This window comes from Perna viridis, chromosome 1 (genome assembly GCF_037379345.1).
Source record: "Perna viridis isolate PV_CMFRI_1.1 ecotype Kerala chromosome 1, ASM3737934v1, whole genome shotgun sequence".
Taxonomy (NCBI): Eukaryota; Metazoa; Mollusca; class Bivalvia; order Mytilida; family Mytilidae; genus Perna; species Perna viridis.
In genome coordinates this window covers 45,831,444-45,858,842 of record NC_142445.1, presented here as the reverse complement: position 1 = coordinate 45,858,842, position 27,399 = coordinate 45,831,444, and the positions used below count along the sequence as shown (strand labels likewise).

Below are 27,399 nucleotides of genomic sequence, written 5' to 3'. Positions count from 1 at the left end.
GAAAAGTTTTTAATCAGTCAAAAGAAACTCGAAAGAAACAGGTGCTTGTAGGAGTTGCGTCAAAGTTATCTCCCTTAGCACATGAAATACTCTCTGGGCATGTTGTTGTTGACAACGTCAAAATCAAGCACGTTTTACTCAAAGAAAGTTTGAGCGGAACTAAGAAGTCATGTTGTCAATTTATATCAATTTTTATACTTGAAATTCAGTAGGTGAGCTTTTCTTTCACATACTTTAAATAGCCTTGTAGCATTGGGCAGTTAAATCAGAAAATATAGCCTGGGACACGAAACTGGCAAAAGGGATTAACTTTTGGTGTACCTTAGGTTGAATATGTTTTCTGAAGAATCAACATAAATTAACTGGTCCTACCCTTTTTATGTGTAAACTGACGTCTGTTTAGTGAAGATCTACAATTGCATAAACTAAGTTTTTCATTTTTTGTCAAAATACCTGCCTATGGTAAGTATGGGTTATTTTTTGCATGATATTGTCTAACCCCTTTTGGGATTCAGTGTCTGGGGCTGTTTTCTGATTTAGCCGCCTAAAACTGAAATCTGTGTTCAGATTTGAACACTTTAAATGATAGAAAAAATAGGGAATGGGCCCATAATTTGAGACAACTCCGTGCTACCTGAAACACTCCAAAGAATCATAAATTTGAATACCACTGAACCAGTATTAAGAAATGGTTGGAACTACTATCAGTTCTTTGTGAGACTGGTCACATATTTCTGTTGTGCTGGTTTTTTTTTTTTTTTTTTTGTGAAACATAATGATTTTCTAGTACTAAGTTTAAAGTCTTAAATATATTATATTTACTTTTTTATGTTCAGACATTCAAATTTGCTAATCCCAATATCTTTATGAACAAACCCCCAAAATAAGTAAATTATGATTTTTTAAATCCCTTACATGGATGGAGCATCAGTAACGTCCTTTATATAAAGATGCTCTGAAACATGTACAGCTCACAACTGTTCTGTTTGAAGTGACATATGCAGTAAGGAAGTGATTGTTTGAACTTTAAAAGCAGACACACAATGTGTGTTAAACAATGTATGAAGTCTCACATATTCCAGTTGGTCGAGACAACATCAATGTATAACAACATATAGTGCTGTGTTACCAACAAAGTCAAATGTTACATCAGTACAAATACATGTGGTTGTGTCCCTCATAAGCAAATCCTAAAATCGTATAAATGTTTATTTATTTTAACATGTTACATGTAGCACATACAATATATCTGTAATGAAAAATGTTATTGGTGAACAAAAAGGTGGTGTCTCTTTATTGTATTGTAATTATATTTATATCAGCTAGTTAATGTTATTTGACCAGTTTTCACTACTGATTTTACCAATTTTAATTGGTAGCAATTTTATGCTGCCTGTTTATATTGTCATATATTGGAAATAATTAATGGAAATGGAAGCAGAGGTCTAATGCACTATGAACCTAGTTTAACCCACAATTTCCATAGAAAATACCTGTAGGACCATTGCAGGTTGTTTCCAACTTTGCAGTTTTTACTTAATTCAGCCTGCAGTAATCACAACTGTTACTTTTCCTTGCTTTATAGTTTTGACTACATTTTGTCTTTTTCTTTTTTGAGTTGATAAGTACTGATTCTGAATTTACATAGTTGTTTTCCAAATATAACAGTTGTTGATTGATAAGAATGTTTCCTTTTCAAAATTTCTTTTTTTAGATATACAATAATGATTCTTTTAATCATGCTTTCTATATTAGTTCATATATTTTGGCTAAGAATTTGATTTTAAAAATAGTATTTTTTCCCTTTTTGCTCTATGATAATGATACTGGTTAATTTCTTTTTTTTTATGTTGTTCAGGCCAGCAAATTCAATACTTTCTGAGTAACTTTGTGGTAAGAGACAAAATAGACAAAAAATTGCATTTGAATTGTAATATTTCTAATGCATGCATCTCTTTATTAACTGCTTGTAATTATTTTATTCCCCTTGATAGATTCAAATATATATATACATGTAGTTATGGTTTTCCTACTAGAACACAACTGTAGCCTTTGTATTTCTGAAGACCTTTTACACTCTACACTCAGTGGTATCAAAAACCAAGTAGTTACAAAGCTGCCACTGCCTGTGAATGGAGATTTCTACCGTTATCATGATCAAAAATGGAACTAACCTTTCTTCAATAGCATTTAGAACCATATCTCATGTAAGATTCTCCCCTATTCCCCTATTTCTATTGAAGAAAAAAATTCTGTCACAAATGTGGAATCATATTATAAGGTCCCAATCAGATATCATTGAGAAACCCAGTGTTCTCATGAATTGAAAATTTGAAATACATGTATATGACTTTTTGGCATAGCACAGCTCTTTAGACCTTTTCCTCAAAATGACAGCACAGTGCACTCCAACTAAATTTGATTTCCGATAGCGCAGATATCCCGAATTAAACATTTACCTGCTTTGGCTGCCTGCATAATTTTTATACCCTGGTACACATAGTGGCAAGGTATTGTGTGATACTCTCCGAAAATCTGCCTGTCTGTTTGTCTGTCTGTCCCCTGACTGTTTCCAGATAATAACTTGAGAATGGATTAATGAAATTTTTTTTTATATAACTTTGCACAGTTGTTAAGAACCATAAAAAAAACAGGTTAAATGCAGTTTTCATCAAAATCCAAAATGTAGTTTTGGAGTTGGGCTATTTTGAACATTTTGCTATCCCCCTTTTTTTTACCATATTTAAATGTTCAATTGAAACCCTCTTTTCAACTTTGGCAGCCAAATGGACTAGGCAAGAACTTATATAATGTATTTCTTTCACCGGAAAATCCATTAAGTGAATTATGAATACATATAGGTATGGGTTTTTAGTAGTACATGTATAGCAATTTGGTGTTCATCAGGTAACATATGTAAGACAAGTGTCAGTTTTCTCTTTATATTTGAAATTGGTTATAGGGAATTATATACAAAAACATGTGGTATAATTTTTACTATCCTTTATTCATACTTATTGTTATGGAGGTGTAAAAATAGCTGTTTATTGTATATGTCATAATGTGTTATGATGATAGACCATTATAACCGATGATTTTGGAGTACACAGCAAATTTAATATTAGCCATGTAAACACAGACCTGAATGCTCAGAATATTTTATTGTCTCCTATCTCTCTTGTAATGACATTATGTTATCAGTTGAGAGGGGTTTTGGAGAATTTAGTCTTTGTTGTCAATAATTTTAGCACCTGTATGACAGAACTAAATACAAATATATTTGTTCAGTAGAACTATAGAAGTATTGTTAACAGAGTGAAGGAATGTAGTTATCTGATTGTGAATCTGCAGGGGTTTACCCTTAGTTGGCTATCAAGCACTACTTATGCTATATATAGACTCAATTGATAACTATATATGTAAATCAGGGATGCAAAAGTAGAATTACATCCTAACTAAAGGCATTATTCCTGACTTAGCCTAGATGCCAAAAAATTGCAATATATATTTTTGAAACTATTTTACCAAGTTGAGACATGCTTTTCACTAGTTAGCATTGGCTCATAGAATTTGAAGTTTTTTTTTTAGTGTAAGAATTCATTTTAAATTTTGATGAATATTATCTGTTATTTTGTTTTAGATTGTGCTGGCTTAGGATGGTGTTGCTCAACTACAAAATGTTGTAGGTGAGTACCTGAATATATAGCCTTTTTTTCATACATGTCTCCAAAATACAGATCATCTAATATACAAAAGTATTCATCAACCTTTCAATATTTTTATTGTTCCATACAGACAGTTTTGGGAGGGCATTGATCCCCCGGCCATTTTGATGTGTTTTGTAGCCCTCTTGCCCCCTAAACAGATATGTTAATATTTTTAGGTATTTGCCTTTTGTCTGCTAGAGTGCCCTGTTTTATCTGTCTATAACATGTCCTTTTCAAAAGCTTCATAGAATACTTGCTAGATAAGCAAGGAACCTGGAAAAGGGAGACAAGTCATCATGCAAAAGCATTATACCAAATATTAAGCATTGAAGCTGAGAAAGTGAAACAGACTGACAGACAGATTGGCAAGCTTATAGATGGACAAAGAGATTGCAATATAGCCCCACTCTAATGATTGGGAAAATCACATATATTTACAGTCCATGTTTTACTAACTGATATTTTCCTTCTCTCATAATTGAAAGTTTTCAGTATGTGGAATAAGAAAAGTTTCATATTGAAAATTTGATAAAATTAATATATCTCATAACTAAAGATCATGGGAATGATACTCTTTTTGCTTTATTGTAGAAATAAGAATTATACATGTATGTGATACCTGTAAATAGAGAAATGTATATTTTATAGTTATGAAAAGTAGACTATTAATTACTCTAGATCTCTTATCATGATAAGGGCATCTAGTGTTCTGGTTTCTCAGTTACAGATATAGGACATATCAGACTGTTTATTCTTTAAATAATTGTCCATGTACAATCTATTATATAGAACATGTTTTGGTAGCCAGTCAAATCAACAATTGTTTGTTCCCTTACTATTTTTCCTCATTGAAATAAAAAGTAGATAACCTTATTTTCTTATACCATATCAGTAACACACCTCACATAAATAATGATATCCCTAATAAGATTGAGACATACAATAATCCCATAGAATAAATGTAAACTCTCCCTTGATGTGTTAAAATCTCTCTTGAAGGATTTTAATCCGCAGACTTTTATTTTATTGGATTTAATATTGCATGCATAGATTGAAAGCAAATATTTGCTTTGATAACAATAATGTAATATGGGCCCATGTTTTGTTAGATGATATTTGTTAGGGCACCTATTGAGTATTGGCAATAAGTGCTGTATTTTTGATAACTTATCATGACATTGAATTGTTGTGTTGAATTTAATACAGAAAATTGCCGGGAATAATAATGGACCAAACCTTAAGGTAATTATATCTATGGTATAACATTAAACTAATATTTGAATGGAAAATGATTTGAAAATATTTTATTAAGGTTTTTCTTCATTACTCAGTGATCTGAACTTTAAATTGTGTTTTGTTAATGGTGTATACATTGTATTATGGATACAATGCCTACTCATTAGTTTAAAATGATGTTACTGTTATAAATTTAATGTATAAGTTTACATCACAGGATCTAAGCATTCAATAACTTGTATTATAGAATTTGGCTTCATGATCATATCATTTCTTACAAGGGAGTACTGCATATTTAATGCAAAATACTCTCATTAGAAGTATTAACGTGAAAATCCTATGCAGTTTATAGGTCTTAACAAAAAATAGTTGAAGTTACAGGATATTAATGTGCACTCCTAAAGGTTTGTGTTTTTACTTTTAGATTATTTCATAATAGCCTCCATGTTAGGCCCAATTTTCCAATTTCACTAAATAGTGCAAACCAACTTGTCATTATTTTATCTTTCCAGTAGAAACAGACAATTCAACTAACAATTTTAAAATCTATGATGTGACTTTCCCAGGGATCTAAACTACTACCTTCCAACTTCAGGGAAAGAATGCTACTAATGTGATACCACTAAGCACTTTGAAAATTCAAGGATTTCTTTTTTTTTTGTGTGCATTTTGATTCTCTTCTTATTTATAGGTAATGAAATTCATTTATGGTTTAAACACAACAGTAGATTTTCTTTGCTGATGAGAGATCCTCAGGAGAGAAAGTCTTATGAATTTTTCATAAATTTATTAGATGATTTCTTCCTTAACTACCTCAATCAATAGTACCGGTAATTTATCTGAGATCCTTTGATATTGGTCATGCTATTGATACCCAATTACTCAGTTTGGGTAGCTCATGACAACTCCATTAATTGGAATGGTCTTTATAAATTTTATTCATATGGAATATTATTTACATTTAATGTGCAAACATTTAAGTTATTGTGTTCCTGTAGACATTTAAACCAATTTTGACAGCAATAATCAGATCTCTGTTCCTTGGAATTTAAAAAGCCCAAGTGCTATCGCAATGTATAATAATTTGGGGAATATCAATCACTAGTTAGGTAATATGATTTTGGTGTAGTATTCCAGATATGGAACATGATGTGCTTGAAGATCAAAAAAACTTGTGGAAGCAATGGAATAGTTTCCAGATAATTATCTAAAATCTGAAATATTTTATCAATATAAATTTGATACTGAAATTAAAGATAATAATGGGCTTCAGATAAATCTTGGGTCACATGACCTGCTCTAATGAATAGAGAATGACCTTTCTTATTGTACACATTCCTTTTCACAGTAGTTTAAAATTTACATGTGAATCATTAGTCAATTTTCACTCAATATCTCTTTCAGAAAATGAGAAGTTGAAAATAAGTTCATTATTCTATAGGTGTTAATTAAAAGTCTTTTAGCAGATACATGTAGGTTTGAACTAGTACAACTTTTACTTCTATTTGTTATGTTTTCATATTAGACATTTTATTTGAGTAATTCCCCTTGGTGATAATCTATATTTATTTCGTGGCCCACTGCCAGCAGCAACATACATTCAAGCCATTAATGCATGTATTAATAAACCGAGCAAGTGTGCTTTCAAAAGATATCTAACATTATAATTCATTGCATGGTGTGATTTATATACATAAAGTTCTTCAATAAAGAAACAACATTGAGGACTGTATGGCACAAATGATCATTTATAATTATAATTACAACTCTACTGTAGACCTTTTCAATACTCATGTCGTAAGAGATCATTTAAGCATCAGTACCTTTGATCAGGGAAAATCTAAGTGATCAACAATAGGCATGGAGTATTTGTACAATAGATTTTGATCGGCAATAAGATAGAAATATAGGAGCCAATACAGACTAGCATTTAAGTAGCAGTCTTTGTAAGAATCATGCAAATTTTGTAATATGTGATACACCCCAAAAAAGGCTACACATTTTTATCGTTGTTATCAAGTTGCTTTATAGGTCTATATAATGAAATGTATAATTGTTCATTCTAATCTGTCTGCTCTCAGGAGATAATCCACATTGAAAATCCAACAGTTCCTATTATATTTCATTGTCATTTACAGAGTTACCTCCCTTAATTTTGAATTCTACAGTGCATTCTATACAATTTTTATCACGTTAGTCCTTAGGGTTATATGAAAAACCAAAATGTAAATTTCTGTTTACTAAAGCATTTTAAACAAAATATCCAAAAAAAAAATATATAGACTTTCTCACTACGTATCACATTTTGCATGACTCCTAGCTGGAGTGCTACTTAAAACCCTGACATTGACATGCTTGTTCAGGCAAAAAATTATTGTTTAGTATGGACAGAGGTTATCAATATTTGTTTTAAGTGTGTATTCTACAAGATTGGTTTGGATGATGACAATGACACACACGAGGTCATTTAACATTTGTAATGTACTCTGAATTGCTGCCACGTTCCTTTCCTGTAGTTTTGTACATATACTCAGGCAAGTCTTTTATGTTGTAGTTTTTTTTTTCTTTTTAAAATTTAAATAGGACATATTTCTGTTAAGGTTTCTTTCTATCATTGTACATGTTGGGCTGATGTGATTTTAACATCTTTTGTTTTAAGTTAGAATAAAGACAAACAGAATCTGATAATTTTTTTGTGGTATTCATTACTGGACTTGTTATGGTACTAATCAGTTAGAATAAAGACAAACAGAATCTGATATTTTTTTTTTTGTGGTATTCATTACTGGACTTGTTATGAGATCATGATTTAATATAAATCTCAGTGAAATGAAAACTGATGTTTATATATAATTCCCTTTAAAACTCGGGCACCATTATATAGTCCTGATTTTACATACATTGTTTCAGTATACGTTTTAATTAACTGTGCCAAATGTCTTAAATCCTTATCTAGCAATACAACTTTAGAAAATACTAGATAATGTAATTTTAATTCAATTTGTACTGTGAATAAAAGATAAAATGATGAAACATTAGTAAATATTGTTGGCAACTATTCTGAAGGGAATATTTGGATCCATTCATAGTTGAGAAGAATATATAACCTTTGCCAAACACATTATAAATCTTTCAGAGTTGATAAGAGCAAAACCATGTACACATTTAAGGGAGTGTTGAACTACTGTTTGAGAGGATTAAATAAGACTTGGTGCATACATTTTCACTTGGATATGTTTTATATATTGAGATGTATGCAAATATGATATTGGACACCTGAACAACCTTTTAATGACTAAGTAAAATGCTACACAAGACATAAATTTGTTATCAAATGAGGTTCTATTCAAATTAGGATTTATATGTATACATTATAGAATTCAAATTTATTAGACTTGTCCAACATTAAAGTTTGCCTGGTATCAACTTTGATCACTTCTTGTTGTAAGCATAAAAGGTGAAATCTAATTTTTAATTCTGTCACACAATAAGAAACCAATAAGTTTCATATCTGAATATGGACCTCCACAACCTGTGCTTTCAGATTAACATTTAGTTATTGTGTTATGTGTTGTATTCACCAAAAACCTATAACTTAGGTAAAGAGATCTGTTTGTTCCTTGAAGAATTTTCCTGACATAGATGGATAATTTGCAGGTCATGCTTATAGACCACTGCACTACAAATAGACACGCTGAGACTATGACTACGATTTGTACTTAGTTGTACAGTGCATATTGTAAAATGGAATGTTAATATTCATCCAAGACTAAAACTAGTAAAAGATTCACTATCCTTTACAGGAAGAAGACAATGAACAAGTGATATAAAGAGTTAAAATAAGCATGGCACAAAGGTACATAACAGCCATGGACTTTGCTGACATGAGGGCGAGGAAAATATTAAGGAAACAGGCCAAAGTAAGTATCAAAAACCCACTCATGGCCATTGATACATAATGTCATTATAGCATACACAGCTCCCTACTTAGTGTTAGGAAAACATGGAGTACAAACAGATTATTATAACATACACAGCTCCCTACTTAGTCTTAATAAGAATTAGTTGCAAAAGTCTGTTGGACTGAACACGATGTCAAGCATCCAGTGATAATCATGATTTAACATGACTACTGGTACTGATCAATTTTAATAGGAACATCTCTCAATTTAGTGATGTTTTGATTGTGGTTAATTGTTCAATGAAAGTCAAAACTTAGGAATCACTGAGATGGATGAAAAGTTAAGGTGTTTACTCTCAAAGATTTACTCTAAAAATTTGCCACCAAAGAAATCTATTATGAATTAATATATTTTGTCTGTCTCTTTGGTTCTTGTTTGAAAATGTTAGTTCAGTTTATTAAACCAATGTACACCAATTATCATACATCCATTTTATTAATTTAACATGCTTCTTGCTGAAAATGTTAAACAAGAAATCTAAAATCTGTGACATTGGCTTACCTTGTGTTCATGTTTTGTCTGGTGACAAATGGCTATATCTGTCTTCAACTTCAGAAAATATAGAATTTCGTTCACTGACTCATCTATAATTGATGGGATGAATTCTTTTCATAGTATATGAAATTTTAGACTGAAACTCCAATTTTCAGATAATCAACAGAAAACCGCAGGTAGGGAACAAGGGTACACTGTATAAAGTATAAATTTTCTCTATTTTCTACATTATTGTATAGTAAACTGCACTAAATCACAGCTTCTGAACATGTTCACTTCATTAGAAAAACTAATTTATTCGCCTTAATGCATTTTTGGAGATTTAAACTAAGAAGAAATGTGCATTTTTTTGCAAATTTGTGTTGTATAGTTTAGTGATAAAATAATGACAGTAATTTAGTTGTCATTTGTTGTAATACTATTGTGTATGAATTAAACCAGTAGACATGTGCATCTGTTATCTGTTAAAACAAATCAAGTAGACCTATTTTCCCCAGTTTTTCTATTTAAACAAAAGCATTAGACCTGTTTCCTTTTCCTAAATCCAACTAGGCCTTAAGAAACGCTTGTTTTGTCTACAATTTTGACCAAGCAAATTTTTAATCTTGCCTTTAGATATTTCAAAATGTTTAATTTTTGAGGACACAAGTTATTCTCAAGAAATAAGTTAAAAATGTAGTAATGTTTTCTTTTAAATGTATACAAGCTTTAATTGTATCTTCAAGAAAATTGAAATTAAAATTTAGTACCAGTATTTATTTTTGTTGTTGTATTATTTTGCTTCCGATTTCAATTCATCAAATACATAAATGATCTTTGTTATGTTAATCTATTTTGATAGAAAAAGATGTACCAAAAGTCTCTGTAAAACTTTTGGTCCAGTTTGTTCTGACTTGGACCTAAAGTTTTAGTAGGGGTCAAGTTCTGACTTCATTATGTGTCAAGTTCTGACTTGGACTTAGAGTCTTAGTTGGTGTCAACTTCTGAATTGTATTTCTTTAGGAACTGAAACCTTAAGGATGGAAATGAAATAATAAAGTATCTATAAACTTTATCTATGATGAAAGAACTATTTATATCTATGATGCCAGAAGCAAGTCCATTAAATAACTTCCATTTTCCTTTTGTATGTTATGAAGTCACTTGACTTTGATGTCAGCAATGACTGTAAGTCTAAAACATACAGAGGAGTCAACAAAATTTCTACAACATAGTCAGATGTTCTAAACAACTATCAATGTGTGAATAAAATATTTAAACAATATAAATACATGTATGTTTTTTCTATATGGTCTGGCTTTGTTTACAATTAAACCTGACTTAACAGAACCCCATTCACGGTTTTATTCTTTTTAGGTGCTTGTTCCCTGTTTACCAAGGTTCAAATTTCATTGAAACTGACATAGCAGGAAGTCAGTAGATATCTGATTTGGACAAGTTTCTTGGGTTTTGTTTCAGGGTTCAGTTTAGACTTGTGCCACAGGTTTCACTATATATCTTGCACATCTCAATACTGTAAACCAGGAAATTTTTGTGCCGTCTTTTTTTCATGATTTCTCTAATCAATCTACTTTCGCACAGTTTTAAATTTGCGGTCTTTTCCTGAATTATGGTATAATGTTCTTGGAAAAATATATTCAACACAGTTTTATTGTTGTGCTACAGCTCTTACAGCAAAAATATCAGAAATAAATCTGCCCCAAAAATTTCACGGCTTACAGTATTTAATAGAATTGAACATCTTACATATTATATTCCCAGTATGTGTGCAGCTTTTATAAAAATACTGATATATTTTATATACTGGTAGACAGTTATTACATTTTTTGAACATGTAAATTGTAAGTGATTTTTGTTGTAGAGTTTAAGTTGGCTTTAATCATATAGAATTCCATACACAATCTTATCATTAAAATTATCCTCATCTATCAATTGTTAACTGAAGAAAATTAATGTCTATTGAGAAGTCCTCTTTGGTTAACTTGAACATTTATTTCCATTAAAACTCAAATCATATTCCTTTGAAATTCATGTTTACACCCATTATAATTCATATGCAGGTTAAACTTTCGAGAAGTTCTTTAACACACTTTTTTTTGACAGTTTATCATTACTCTTATTCATCACCACTAAAGAAATTTTTTTATAACCATGGAAATAATTTAATGCAAACAGATCTTTTGTGTTTCAGATGTTTTTGTTGTGAGCTAGATGCTAAACTGTGTTGTTTGGTTTAACTGTGGTCTGTTTTTGTTCTGTTTGCGCCATGAATTAGCGACTTGTTAAACAACTACCTGTAGTCAAAGTCATTTTCACTGGTACAACTGGTACATGAAGTAAAAATGCAAAACTTGTACCATAATAGACTTTTAAGGGATCCTAGAAATCAGTGAAAACTGCTTTAATATCTTTCACATTTACTCCAAAAGCATGTGGTTGTTGCATGTAAGCCTGCACTGTAAGTTCCATCATCAGTTTGTTAGTGGAAAGAGAGATAATTCAGATCCATTCCGTCACCTACAGTTTATTCAGCAATATCACACCAAACAAATTTGTTTACTCCTTGATATATATTTTTTTAAATGTAAATTTTTAAATTGCAAGATGATTATCAAAGAATTTAAGACATAAACATGATTGAAAACTTTCTTTGTATGACAGAGTGAGCTACGGTTAAGTGAGAACAAAGACATTTTTCTCTTATTACCTTTTCAAAAGAACTTACCTATCAATTAGTTGACATTTATTTTACAAAGTATACAAGAAACCTGCCAACATTGGTCTGTTTTCAAAGCTTTTTCTTGATTATTCTCTTTTCCAAATCCAATAAGCCTTAACACTATGCTTATACATTATGAACTTTGAAAATTTCTTTTTAAATCCTCTTTTGTTTATATCACTTGTTTTATCAGAAGCTTTGTTTACTTTTTTTATTTGAATGTGCCTGTAGATATCTTCTTAGAGGAGATAATTAGAGGCTTTAAAAATCTTTATGACTTTTATGAAGGATTATCTGTGACAGGCTCTATATTGACAAAGCAGTAACAAATAAGTATTGTCCATTAGCTCCACAGGTTGCTTTCTTTCAATGATATTCAAGTTTATATAAAAACATGACAAGACAAGGCTTTGGTCTGTGAAAAGTGTCCTGTATAGTTAAAAACTAAGCAGGTAGGATGCCATTTTACTTAACTATACAGATAAGGGTGAAATTTAAGTACAATTAAGGGTATTTAGCCTGCACTTTTTGCAACAGAACTTGAATTCTAAACAATATCTATACCCATTATTTTTATCATATTTTTGCTAAGCATCTCAATACTAAGGACTCCCATGTTGAGTAACCATTCCTGCATAAGAAAATTTTAAGTCTTAAATGACAACTTTTCTCCCTAATAGGTCAAGATTAAGATTGTTTTAACCCAGACATGTTACAGTTGGCTGCTTGCTTTGATCTATACTGGTAATTTTAATATTTCTAGATAATTCAAGATACTTAATAAATCTGTATTGGTGGAATTATAGAATGGTTCCTGGATATATCCAAATGAATTGAAAATTTACAATTATATTCTTGGTGGTGACATTAGCAAGATTGTCATGCATGCTTATGTTATTCACAGAAATATTGATTTTGAAAGACATGAAAGGTCACAAAGGAATAAATGATTAAAATCTTAACTGTGGAAAATTAATTTAGGTTTTTAATTAAAAAAGAAATTTAAGGGAGTTCAATTTCAAAGTCCCATGAATTATATAGCTTTAAGAAAGACAATTTCCAATTATAGAATGACATTTAAATCATTATATATAAGTATAGTGTTCTTTTAATTAATTATAATGACTGTTAAGGACAGAAAGATTTATTATATTGATAAAGGATATAATTTTGACTAGTCTACAAGTGTTAAAACTCATGATATTGGCTTGTCCTTGTCCAAATGATTTTATTATGTGTTACTGTGTTGGATCTTAATGTTATGATAAGTGGTATGTATTCTATGGTCAGGACTATTCAGTAATGTGTAATTTTTAATTCAAATTAATGTAAACATTTCAATAGTTTATATCTCAACAGTCTGAATAAGTCATATAAATTGGGAAGTGATTTTAGTTTTAAGCGTGGAGTTAGAACAAAGATCTAATGTAACCAAAGACACTAACATTGTATGGATTATGTCATTATTGTAACTATAAGTTTCTATGTCACTTTATTTGTTGTTTCTCAGTTATCTAGAACACCGTAAAGTGATCTTAATTTCATTTTTGAATTTTACTTTGGTTTTGAATGTGTTTCCAACATCGCAGTGTAGTACCTTAAAAGGGTTGAAAGCCTGCCTCAAGCCCACCAGTTATTATCTGATAAAATTTTGAGTTTAGACCCTTTCAAGTTACTGTGAAATGGTTGATGAGCATGCTAAATATATATTTCCCAAAGGATAATTCTTTCATTCTATCCCAAGCCCTACCTTGTGGAAGTATACCAGGGTGTATCATGCATGCTCATCGAGTACCCCACTTTTAACATGGAAGGGTATATTGTCTCCCTGGTTATGATATAAAAATATCCAGCTATCATTAAAATAGTGGAAAATAAATATATTCTGAAAAATGAAGCTTAAATAGCACTAATATAGTAATAAAGGTAATGTAGTCTAACATTTTTCTAATATTAAATGGATGACAAAAATGATCAAATTTACGAATTTTGATTTCATTCAATTTGACAAATATATGTCGCTATTTTCGACATACATGTATTAAAAAACAGACTACAAAATATAGTTTTTTTTATTGAACTATGTTTTGATCATGGAAGAGGGAAAAGGATCTTGGTTCCCTTCATTATTCTTTGAATCTGTTCTTTTCTACATAGTAAGCATTGGTATTTCTATAAAAGACCTCCGGAATACAGTATGATATGACAAAGTTCAGTGTCCTACCACAGATTTTAAGTTTCTTTTTAAAATCTTAATCGTTCATCAGTTGTATAGAATCATTGCAGGGGAGTTCAATAAGTGTGGGGATTTTAACTCTGTATAACTTTTAATATGGTTACGTTGATTCAAATTCACATCTTTCTTTCACTTAATCTCCCTGCTTTTATATGCTTTACATAATTGTTGAGGTTTTCATACTGAGTGGTATAAAAAAGTAGATTTAAACCATAAAATACTTACATAAAAGGAGAACAGAGGAGAAGATTAATGCATGTTTAGTGCAGTTTTTATTTATATGCAATACTTCATTTTGGCAAGTTGAGTTCAATAGAACTCCATATTGAATTTAAGATTCCTAGTGGCGGAGTAATTGACATGTAGGTCTGAAAGTTGACTGTTTATCAAAGAAAAGGTTTTGACTAATACTGATATTGATTCAAGAAAACTGTTTGTACAATTTAGTGAGTGTCTGGAAATTGTCGAAAGTTGTCACAATTCTAGGTTGAATAATTGAACAGGGAAATTAGGCAGCAGTCAATCGTAAGTCTTGTGTCATTTTAATTTGCCTTATAATGGATCAATGAACATATTTAATTGTACTTTTAAAACCTTTTTATAGTTTAAAGTCCGTCTTTATCTCCATAATTTCATATTTTTCAGATTTATATAATGTGAATTTACTAATTTACATTAAAACTTTAAATTGATTTGAAGTTAATACTGTTTTGGTAGCTATTAAGTTTGGAATCACCGAAAGTTTTTATTACAATTTACATAGCTACTTCAATCATGGAAGTATAAAAGATATACTTCTATGCTTCTATTTAGATAGGAGGTAAAATCAAGTTAACTTACACATTATGTATAAAAATATTAACTTAAGATATAAGCTTTATTCTAAAATGAAAATTTGATTTGGAAGAAAGGAATTAAAAACAGTTATGGGTAGGAACAATTTTGCATAAAATCAATTAGTTTGCTATTTTGTACTCCATTAGATTTAAAAAAAAACCAAACAAACTTTTTTGTGCCTTGTTTTCTCTATGGTGTTTAATGAAGGTACTAGAATTGTGATATCAATGCCATTTGTTCCTGTTTTGTTACATATTATATGCCCACTCAACGAGTGAGTGGTATACTGGAATCACCATGTTCATCTGTCCATCCAGATTTCATTGCAATTATCTTTGGTACCAGTGGATGGATTAATTTCAAATTTATTGTCTCGATTTATATGTTGTAAGTTATTGTATGGTTGCTGTCCAGTATTAACTTCCTGATCGGTCAGACTTTTCCATTTTTCTCCAAATGAAATATTAGAGAAAGTTTCATCATAAAAATCTTGGTTGCCACTGGAAAGACTGATTTCAAAAGTGGTATATGGCTTTATATAGACAAGGCATATGTTGTAATCCATTTTGTTTGCTGTCAGATATCCAATTCCTGTATGAGTGGGAGTATACCTAGCTCAACAACTTATGAAAGTGTTGTTGTGTAGTGTCTCCAATTATCAGTTAATGCAGTTGAACATATAGAAAGGTTTTTTTTCGATTACTAATGAAATTGACGAACATTTAAATTGTACATCATTCAGTTTGTTCATACCTCAGACTTATGGTTGACTTTTAGTCTTGTATATGCCCTCTCTTTGGTAGTGTATTCATGTGTGTCTGTGGTTTTCATCTCTGTCATATATAATCATCTTGTCATTTGAAATTTGTGGGTAGCAGGGGCATCTGTGTCCTTTGGACAAATTTCTTCTAGAGTTGAGATGGAGTCATAATAACAATAAATGATATGATAAATTACTCATGGTTTGACCTTTCAAATGTATTCCATTTCATGTTTCTGGTCAAATTTCCATCCTATTATACACATAGAAGGGAGAGATATAGTGAAAAGTGTTTCATTCTAGAAGTTTTAAAATGTAAATCTTTACTTTGACTATACTGAAAGTGACGGAGTTGACACTTCCTGAAATTGAATGAGATGTTCATGAAATCTTTTGATAACTCAGTGAATGGATGGATGATTTGAAGTATTTTCACTACATTTTTTTGTACATGTATTACATTACATGGTGTTTTTATAAATTCCCAAAATTTAGTCTCTTATTGATAATTCTATTTTTTGCTTATATCAATAACGAATTCTGCATGTAGGATAATCTTAAAACCATAACTCCTAAATAATAATAAAATATGGTTTGTTACAGTACTGTTAAGTTGTTGACTTCTACTGCAGTTCTATGAAGTACTGTTTGAATATGCTCTTCTATCTACAGTTAGATTGTCTAACTTCTTCTACAAACATAATATTTAGTTTTTAAACAAATCAATTAAGTACACATTACATCAAGAACCTCCTAGTGCTCATGTTTGATATCAAATAGTCTTTATTTGATTTTTGTTACTACAACACAAAAAGCCTTTCTTCAGGTTGTAAATTGTAAAACATATCTAACTTTTGGGTTAAATACATTGTATGGTTGTATTGCTTAATTATGATGTCTTATACAGTTTGTTAGGATTATAATGGTGCAAATCACTTGATAACTTGATATTTAGAAGTTTATTAATAAATCAGGACTTGCTTCGAATGCTAAAATGGTGTTTACAATTAAAACATATACCTATTAGATTTAAATCCTCCAGTTAAAGGCTTTTTTTTGCCTGGTGTATGTAAACTGATGGGAATGCATTGATTGAATTCAATGCAGCTTAATCCATAAATTTATGCTGTATAATAATATTGTTGACTTCTGTAAGTGGTGTTATTGTTGCTGTTATGAGCATCCTTTAGAAATTAGCATATGACATAATTACTGTGTCTTGTAGAAGCGTCCTCTGGGTGATATTGAGTTGAAGCACCATTACCACCCCCCGCAGCCTGTGTTGTCATGTCGCACAGTCAACATTGATGTGACAGGAACCAGAACATACAGACCAAAGTCTTCCACAGATATCATCAAAGAACAACACAGCCTTATACATAACATCTTTAACAAATCAAGGTATATAGAGTTCACTAGTTGGCCTGTAAAGCTTATAGTGGGAGCAAGTTCATGTGTTTAAACCAGGGATTTAGCTTTAGCTTTGGTGCTAGGAGTAACTGAGTACTTTTTGGTATGATAAATTTATGGAATCTATAGTAAAAAATAGTGGCCGATTGATTCAGTAATTAAAAAATTAGTGGAATATTTATTTATTTCCTCAAGCGACATGCCCTTCATTCCTACACTAATTTCAATATTTTATTCACTTTTTATTACATAATCTGTATGTAACTAACCACAAGATGATCATTTAAGAGAAAAACATGACTGGTACATGTATTATTTTACATTTGAAGGAGATAATCATAAAAGATTGTCATGATGAAGTGTTTGAATTATTGCATTGCAAATAAAAAAGCAGTATTCAATGTATGTTTTTGTTAGAAAAGTTTTACTTGCACATGTACTTTCTTTTAGATAAGATCACGCAAAAATTATTTTGACTTCTATTTTCCTTCTGATTATTTTGAATTCTAATAAGATTATTTACCTGTATTTTTGTACCATAGTAAATATATAACAAATTAGTTTTAATTTATCAGGAATATACAGTCAGCTCCATCCAAAGGAAGACGTACACAGTCACCGAATAGACAGTTTTATGGTGATCAAGATCACTTGAGGAAATTTAAACGCCTCAACAGTAAGTTTTTATTTGTTAGCTTGTGTAGAAATTTGATCTGTTTTTTTTTTCTTTACATGGCCTTTCATAATGACTGCATCAGATCTTTGATTTCAAGACAGGGGTGGAGTAAATAGAATTGAAGGTTGAGTGAAGTGAGGCTAGACATTTTTTTTGGAGTTAGAATTGTAAAAATTAAAAATTTCATGCAAATTTTTATTCCCCTACTTTTAGTTGGATGTTCACCCGACATTCCTCTTGTTAGATCTGCACTTGAATGAGCCTCAGCTATTACCAGGTAGTAAACATTTGTTTCCATGTCAAATCTGTTGGATGCAGTTTATTATATGGTTTTATAATGTGGGTTGACAGTGTTGAAAAAGAATCAATAGAAATGTACATGTATTAAGTGGTAAAATTTTACTTTGACCTTTCTGAAGTTCTATCTAAGACATAGGTTGTCAGGTCATTCTACTCAGTAAAAATAACTCTTGGCTAAATAAAAGCACTGGCACTGATAAAAGCATTAGACTGAACTGATTCCAATATATTAATTTGTCATGAATGTTTCCATAAATTCAAGAAGTGTGCAAATTGTAAGATTAAAATTGCACTTATTTACATGGTAAGGAGATCAAGAAAATAATAACCAGTAGAAAGTGTGAAGTCACTTCAATTTGTTAAAATTATTAGTGTCAGATAAGTGATATTAGACCTAATTATTTATTGAATTTCTATAAAGATATGTCAGAACTAACAAGAGAACATTGATGTGTTGACACTAAGAGGACAGTGTTATTATTATTTTTATCTCCTTATTTGATCTAGAAATAATTGGAGAATTGGAGAAGAAAAGTTTTGGGTTATTGATTGGTAAAGTACAGTGAAATCTGTCTAAACCAAACCACTTTGGATTTTAAGTACTTCTTTGTCTAAGAATCAGGCAAAATGTGTATAAAGTGTGGCACATTAAGGGAAAAAACAGAGATTTTATTGCACTAACCAAGTATTTATACCCGATAAACTCCAGAAATAACCATCGAAGTGTATGCAAAATTTGCCTTTTAAGATATTAGTGTCAGATAAGTGATAAGTCAAATTTAAATGCACTATGGAAAAATGGCAGGAAAATTTTCCCTCACTTTTTCCCTGTATAAGCAGTCAAAAAATATCTACATCACAGATGCTACAGGATAAATTTGAATAACTAGATGTATTTGAATATGTCGAGGCAAAAAAGGCCAAATTGAGAAAAATTATATGCCTTTCATTGCCTGCTTCTTACACAGAATAGTACTTAAATTATGTTCTGTTTCTATGGTTGTACAGCATATTTATTTAGGTTCCCAATACATTGTAATGATATAAAGAGACTGATGAAAGTGTCTGGTTAAGAGAAGTGTTTGGATTATTCAGAGTTTGAGTTTGTACAGGTTTCACAGTATTTTCATATTGTTATTTCTAATGCTTTAAAATGAATGTGTTGGATTGTGGAGAGATAGGACTCAAAGTGTGTGATGTTTCATTTTGTACTGTTTTATAAGCCAATGATTTTTCATGCAGTATATGCTTGAAACATTTGATTTTAGTTGAAATTCAAGGCAGGCCACTTACATCTAAATCACAACCATCTACACCAAGAAATAACAGGCCAAAGTCCAACCTAAGACCAAAGACTGCAGGTATGAAATTGAGTTTCTTTCTGTATTCCCCACCCTCAATTAACACTGGTGCAGTTAATGCATGTTATAACATTTTCATCCTAAAACAGACTTATCTTGTTCATGTGGAAATATGGATAAAGAAATTTGTATGAAATATCTGTATTAATATTATTTACAAGTCATATGCAATGTTATAGCAAGTTAACTGCTAGGGATGCACAAGGTTTGGTTCTTGCTAACAAAAGATGGGTTTTAAAGATCTTTAGGTATGTCAGAAAGCTATTTTAAGATGTAAGAATTTCTGTAGTGTTTCTGTAGAATGAATAGTTTTATAACGTGCTGAATTATTAACCATGAATATTCAGTTAGAAAAATAGTAAACTTAATATAAGGTGGATATTACATGTAAGGGAACAAACTCGAAAGAAGCTATGGCAGTTACTTTCAAAGTGAAAAAAAATATAAAATTTCTACAATGTATTGAACCGTTTTGTTTGTATCCTTGGTTACTAAAATGTGAAACAACACTAACTTTACTGACTTCAGTCTATTCATATCTAGTTATGAATAGGATTTTTTTATTCATTTCCTGTCAGACTGAAAAGGTAAAAGGTTCATTTCATCAAAGTAATGACTTTGTCCTTTGGTAAAATTATCAGTGGAAAAAATCCACTGCAATTTGCTTAGCGTCAGATCACAGGTAGTTACTGTTTTATTTTTTAAATATAGGAACATTTCAAAAACCAACAACAGAAAGTGTCAAGAGAAATGATCCACTGTTATTGTCAAGTAGAGTTGGTAAAGATTTGACACAGAAAATACATGAACAGTGGGAGGCTGATAAACACGACTTGAACCAGGGGGTGTTTGTAAGGGGTCAATCTAAGGAGGGTGTACCAAGCCTTGACAGCTGGCTGATGTTTGGGGGTACACCAGCTGAAGGGTCCACTGGGATAGTGGATGCATTTGCTTGTAAGTCAAGCTAACAATGTCATTGAGATTTGTTGTTTATTAATCACTGAAAACAAACTGTACTTGTTCACATGTACTTATTCTGCTTTCTGTTTTGTGTTCTCTGTGTGTCACTTCTTCCTCATAATTACTGAGTATAAGTATCTGTAATAACCAAGCAGTGGTTGTACTCAGAAAGGAAGAAAGCTTGAGAAATTTTGTTTACTCTATAATCAGAACTAAAGAATGATTAGGTTTATAAAACGTTTTGGAGTAAAAATGAGTAATAGCCAAACTAAAATTCACTGCAAATGAACATATCAAGGCATAATTCTGCCAAAAAAAAAAAATCAATAACCATTGCTATGTTTTAAAAATCAAATGAAGGTCATTTCAAGTAGAAAGGTTTTTTATTAATGAAAATGTTGCCAGAAATGAGATTAGTGAGGTATTGAAATGCATGTTTCAGGTTTGTGGAATTTTGTCATATTCTAACAATGACTTGCACTATGACTGTGTGTGTTTGTTTAGTTACATATATTCAACTTCTTACCTTGTTATTTTTTTGTCTTTTTGATATCTGTGTTAAGTAAAGCACAATCAGTCTTTTTATGTTTTTTTAAGAAACATGTAACTTACTATAAAAAAAAAGTTTGAATTATCACATTTCAACCGAGAATTGTATTTTTGCATATGAAAATGCCCTCCACAAACTGTTTTCTGCCTTTGCCATTGACAAAATTACATTAAATTTGTTTTCTATTCACTATTCCAATTGTTTTATGCACTTTTGTAGTAAATGAAGATGCAGAATATTACAACATAGAGAGTAGTGTTGGTAGTAGGGTAGCCCAGCAGTTACAGAAAGGAGACAAAGTAAGAATTGGTATTAATGGCAATGTCCAGTCACAAGATCTCAAAGTGAAAAAATGGAGCAAAGAAACAAGGTACGTTGGTAAGCTCTATTCACAAAACAGGTATCAGTGTTTTCCTCAGGCCCTTATGACCATGTGCTTCACAGCGATATCCAGTTTGAGAGCTGTGCTATCTTGCTACCAGTGCTGTACTATAAAGTTTAATTTGAGGATTAAAAATCAATATGACAGGATACCTTTGTGTCCCACAGTCATTTACAGCATCCTACGAAGTTATTAGCACAATTGATAGCAGTTAACATGATATGGTTTGTTGATGACCGCATAATTATGACATTGCCAACAAGATTCTTAATAAGTCGCCAATTATAAGGGAGTTGTCAATCAGATACAAATATCTATGTACTGAGCTTATCAAAACTGACTGATCAATGGTAACTCAACCCTGACCAAAAGCATGTGGCTATTTATAAATGCAAAGTTGAATGTTGCAAACACACAAGATGTTTTCAACATCTAGAAACTGATTTACCTTTTAAAAGACCTTATAAAATTCCAAAGTAATATTTATTCCATCAGACACTTCCTAAACACTTTGAAAAGAAAAAGGAAATGGCTGTCTTTTGTTTACATTGCTAAGTTGTATGTTAACTCCAAACTACTGACTTCCTAAAATTTGCCGATTGATTTTATGGCAACATGAATTTAAGACCAGAGTAGTTTAGTACATGTACATGATTAGATAATTCTAAGTCTATAAATATATTGAAAGTTACAAAGACTAGAAAAAAAATCTTTAATAGAGAATGTTCTTAATCAAATGAATGTCACATTCAGAGGAAGCCCTAAACAAATGAAAGATTGTTATCTCTAATGGGTCTGATGTCAGCAAAAAAAATTCAGGTCAACATCAATAAAGAAGCCTGGATATCAGAGAAAGTGTTCATGAAGAATTATTTATCATTTGATAGTATATCTTTTTAATTTTTGTGTTAAATATAAAAAAAGGAAAAATAGTATTAAAGTTATTATAACTTCAAGTTCAATGGTAAAATATTTAGCTATTTTGAATGCACAGATCAGTTTTTAAATAAAACTTAAAATATGATGAGGCACTTTTCGGCATGGGACCTATTAATGTCATGTCACACACGCTAAGTACAGCACTATCAGAAAATCCTGGGGAGAACACTGAGTATACTTTTTTTTAAGTTTTAATTTTGTCTATTTCAATTGAAGTTTTTACTTGCACTGCAAAATAGATATATACAGTATCACCATATCAGCCATACTTACAGTATTTTTAAAATGCTATACAGGTCAAAAGAAGAAATTGTAGACTTGGGTCAAATAAAATAATTTATGTATAAATTTAATTAGATTTTTTTCTCATGCCCTTTCATTTTTATTGCCATACCAATAGGATAAAAACTACTTTCCTTGTCCTTGCAAGGGGAGATAATTAATTCAACTTGTATAAGTTTTTGATATAATGTAAGCCCACAGGCAGTTGAGGGTATTTCCTCTGTGAGCTTCCTCATAGTATTTCTAGTTATTTTCTGCATATTAAAAATGTCATAAAGCACCTTCATTACTATGTTGGAACAATAAAAAAGAAAAAAATAAAATACTTATCGCTTTGATTTTCAATAAAATGGTCTGAGAATGAAGAGATGAATCTGAGTGGCCTTTGGTATGTGTGGAAAAAGTTGACATTGAAACTAATGTTATTGTAAAATAAATATTTGTGACAAGCAGGTGAATGCAAGAAAGAAATTTTTTATTTAAAATAGAAAGCAACTTTAAAAGAAATCTTAAGAAACCATTAACATGCTATATGAATTTATTTTGTAAAAAAAAAAAATAACTCGCATATATTACAGTTATGTAAAGGATATAGAACCCGAAATTAGACCAGATACCATGATAATACCACTCTGTTGGGATGATGCTGTTACTAACCCTGTCACAAAAGTTATTTCTTCTCGGGCAGAAAAGGAGGACAAGACAAGACCTGTAAGTCAATATGTTTACAGTTACTCTCTAAAATTGATAAAGTTTTTCTGGCGGTATATGACACATAACAAGCTTAGTTGGAGGTGAAAAGTTTATTTTATTTTAAGTACCTACCATAGTAAATTAACAAAATATATACTAAGCATTATTTTATGTTATTTACTCAGATAAAAAGTTATTCTTACCATACATGAATGAAAGTCATCGTGAAAAATGGTATTTCCTGCCGAAGATGGAAATGGAAAACAATTGGATGTAAATTATTATACACAATATATTCCTGTATATGTCCTGCTTTGTCTGTTGGTCTGTCAATGTTCCTTGCAATAATATTTTTATTACAAACTAATAATTTGTTCTGATTTGTGATCTGATTAGTAGGACCTCTTGTGGCGACCCAGATTATTTTGTATCAATTTCCTTTTTAACTAAACAAAAAAAACTTTGAAATATTAGTTAAATTTCCAATTTTTTGCATGAACAAATAGACATTATGTGGATTTCTGGAAGAAAAAAAAATGTTTAACAAGGTTTAATAACAAATATAACAGGGATTTTAACAAAAATCATCACCTGATACTGAGATACATGTTACTATGTTACTTTTTTTTTGCAGAATTTATGTGAATCTCATCCAGTGTTGTTTACTAAGGAGAATGAAGAAGAAAGATTGAAAGAAAAAATAAACATGACAATAATAGATAGGCCAGGTAGTTACAAGGTCAAACATCGCCCAAAATCTAGGACAAATGTCACAGGACTTGAGCAGGACAATAAAATAGTTGACATTACAATAGATGGGAAGTCTGATAATGAAGAAACAATGCTTCACAGTCTTTCTGTTGATGATGTGTTGCGTCATACACTTGACAATAGAAGATCATACCGATCTGAGGATAGTTTGGATAGAAGTAGTCTATATTTAGAACAAAATGGTGTTTCATCGCAGGTGGATGATTCCAAAGAAAATGTACGAAGTCCAAGTAAAGTCAGTATTACTGATTCACATGTAAGTGATAGAAGTGACGTAAGCTCAAAACAAACAAAAGCCAAAGTTGTGACTTTGAATTATAGTATTGGTAGATCACACACAAGTGACTTAATGGTGGGGCCACCATCAGGGGCTTTAATTAGATCTAATACCGATATGTCGGCAAAATCAATGAGGGGCGATAGGTCATATAGAAATGGTGATCGATCAGGATCAAAGATGAGCTATAGGGTATCATCTGGGAGATCAACACGAATGGCAAGTCCTGCATCATATGCTAGTTTTGGTCCGAAAGCTGAAACTGAATACATTCAAATCTCTTCACAAATAAAGATGCCAAATCCAGCCATACAACAACCAATTGTAACAAAACAAGATGAATTCATCTCTCAAGCAAAATCTAATGAGGCCATAAGACAGGTCACTAAACAGAACAAAGCACCTGTTGTTGAGAAAGATCGGGAAGTCAAGCAAGTAACACCAGCTCCTGCACCCTCCCCAGAACCCCCAGAAGAAGAGTCACAGGAGATAAAACCTGTGGAGACTAAAAGGTCAACAACTCCATCATCTGCCCCTGTAGCTATCAATATCCCTACTGCTGAACAATTTGATGGAGAATCTCCATGGCCAACTAATAGGACTGGTACTGATGTAGAGCCCTCACCACAGAGCAAACTAAAAATAGAAGGAACAGATTTACAAAAAATATCTGAAAACTCTGCTGAAAAGACTGTTAAATTTAAAGATGAAGTTTCCTGAGAAGAAATAGTTGCTGTTACTTATAATTTTAATTGCATTTATTTGTGATATCATGAAACCTTAACCAGTTTAACTTAACTTTTTCTGTAGTTTACTTAGGGGTAAGGAGTAGTAATATTTAAAAAAAAAAATAGATTAGCACAAAGGTAAATGTAGAAGACCAAATATTATGGAACAAAAAGGTTTAGTTTTGATGCAATGATGTCTATTGATGCTAAAAACAATGAATTTGCATAAATTATATGAAAACTTCCTTAAATGTTTCATTTCAAATATTTCTAGATGGTTAAGTTTGTTTCTATTTTACATGCATTTAACTTTTTACGTTCATATTCTTGTTCTAATAAAAGCTATTCAATATGTTGATTGACAGCCGATGTGGTGAAACTTTTTTATTCATTTTTTTTAACATTACTACCATACTTACTTTTTGTTATAAGAGTGATTTCATAATAGTGTTAGTGAAAGAAAAATCAATTTTCATTTTATTTTACGTGTTCACTATTCTTAAACTGCTGATTTTTTAATTTTTTTCAGTACTGGAAATTTGAAATGTTATTGACCTTTATCCTTTTTTTTACATTTTCATATTTACAGTATTAACAATAGTTATAGAAATGAAATTTATGAAGCGATTGTAATTTTAGTGGTATCATTAGATACATTTTTTTTCTATATAGACTTAGTTGTAGTTCAAGTACTCAGTGATATGAATAAATCAAGTTGAATACTAAATTGAATTTCAAAAGACTGCAAAATAAATATAGTGTTAAATGATAAATCTGCAATTATACAAAAAAAAAACTTTTCTAGTGCCTTGAACAATAACACATCGAAATGCAAAATCAAACAATAGTTTAAGGATGTTGACTTAGGTAAGGGACACAACTCTTTCAAATCATTGGAATGTTTGTATTCAGCATTGTACATTGATCTCATGTAAGCATCAAAGTAACTGGGATTGATTTCATTCTGTTTCAAATGAAAGCTTGATAGGCTATGATGAAATTGAATATGATACAAACATATCACTAATTTCAAGTCATGTCCCTTTAAATTGATCATTTTGTATTAACTGCAGGTTAGTTAATGGTCATGCATGAAATTTACTTCTGTGAGGTACTTGGCTTGGGGAAGAACAAAAAAATTTCCTATCTGAAGTATATATTGGACATGCACAAACATTATTCTGCAGTTACAACAAAAGGGTCTTTAGTTTTAAGTTCTTTTACTCTTCCATGCTTTTTCTAGATGTTACATTTTAATAGATTGGTAGGAGTACATTCATGTAGCATGTAGAAGTTGGATGCAACAGCATTTTCAGGCATAGTTAAAAGAATGCATTTGTTATCATTACATCTTACTTATTCAAGTCAAGCTTTTTTGATTTATGGATTTTTACATGTTTGTATGATCATTCTAACAAGTATATATGTAATCAAATGCCATTGTACTATGCTGCAAAGGTGCATTTTATAGAAGTTCTATCTTTTAAGTGCTTTTGTTAATGAACTTGTTTATCTTTATTTTTTTTGTCATTATTGAAAGACTTAAGAGTAATATACATACCACAATTAATTGATAATTTGGTTGAGAAGTACAAAAACAAATCATGCATTTTTGATATCATTTGCAATATGAAAAACAAATATATTACAGTATTTGATAACAATTACATGGATTTCTGTGATTTTTTTTAACTCTGGTTATCAAACTGATACTGTATTTTTCATTATGCGTGTACTTTGTTTCTGCAGACTTATTATCATTGCTATACTGTGACTACAGACCTCGAAATATATTACAATAGTCCTCTTCCATCTATGTTTACAGGGTTATGATTATCTGAAGATTTATGTAATACATGTACATTTCTCTGGTTTATGTTTAAGATAGTTTGGAACTTTATTGTTTGTTGATAACATGTGCATATATTTGTATTGTTCTATTTTTAATGACATTTATATCATTATTTTTTAAAATTTTTATTCTTTACATGAGCATACCTCTTTGTTAATAAGTTAATTGTGTCAAAATCTTAAAAGCATAAAGAATTTGAAGAATTTAGTAGATTTTAATCAGTCTGGATGCATTATAGGCCTGTGTATGTTACTTCCATTCCTCCT

At 30.7% G+C, this 27,399-nt stretch overlaps 1 protein-coding gene across 9 annotated transcripts; it reads left to right on the top strand.

Moving 5' to 3' along the window:
* The first annotated feature begins 74 nt into the window (after window positions 1–74).
* LOC148628995 (uncharacterized) lies at window positions 75–27,340 on the top strand. Of its 9 annotated transcripts, none has more exons than XM_088542096.1 (11): window positions 75–212; window positions 3,641–3,686; window positions 8,747–8,863; window positions 9,556–9,576; window positions 17,178–17,353; window positions 17,938–18,038; window positions 19,607–19,699; window positions 20,411–20,653; window positions 21,429–21,579; window positions 23,391–23,523; window positions 24,140–27,340. In XM_088542096.1, exons 3-11 carry the CDS (start codon window positions 8,789–8,791, stop codon window positions 25,271–25,273), a joined length of 2,127 nt encoding a protein of 708 aa, XP_088398222.1. In that variant the 5' UTR covers window positions 75–212; window positions 3,641–3,686; window positions 8,747–8,788; the 3' UTR covers window positions 25,274–27,340. The 9 variants fall into 9 exon arrangements, with proteins under 9 accessions (XP_088398222.1, XP_088398263.1, XP_088398231.1 ...); XM_088542105.1 differs by having other exon boundaries at window positions 88–208; XM_088542137.1 differs by lacking the exon at window positions 9,556–9,576.
* The last annotated feature ends 59 nt before the right edge of the window (window positions 27,341–27,399 follow it).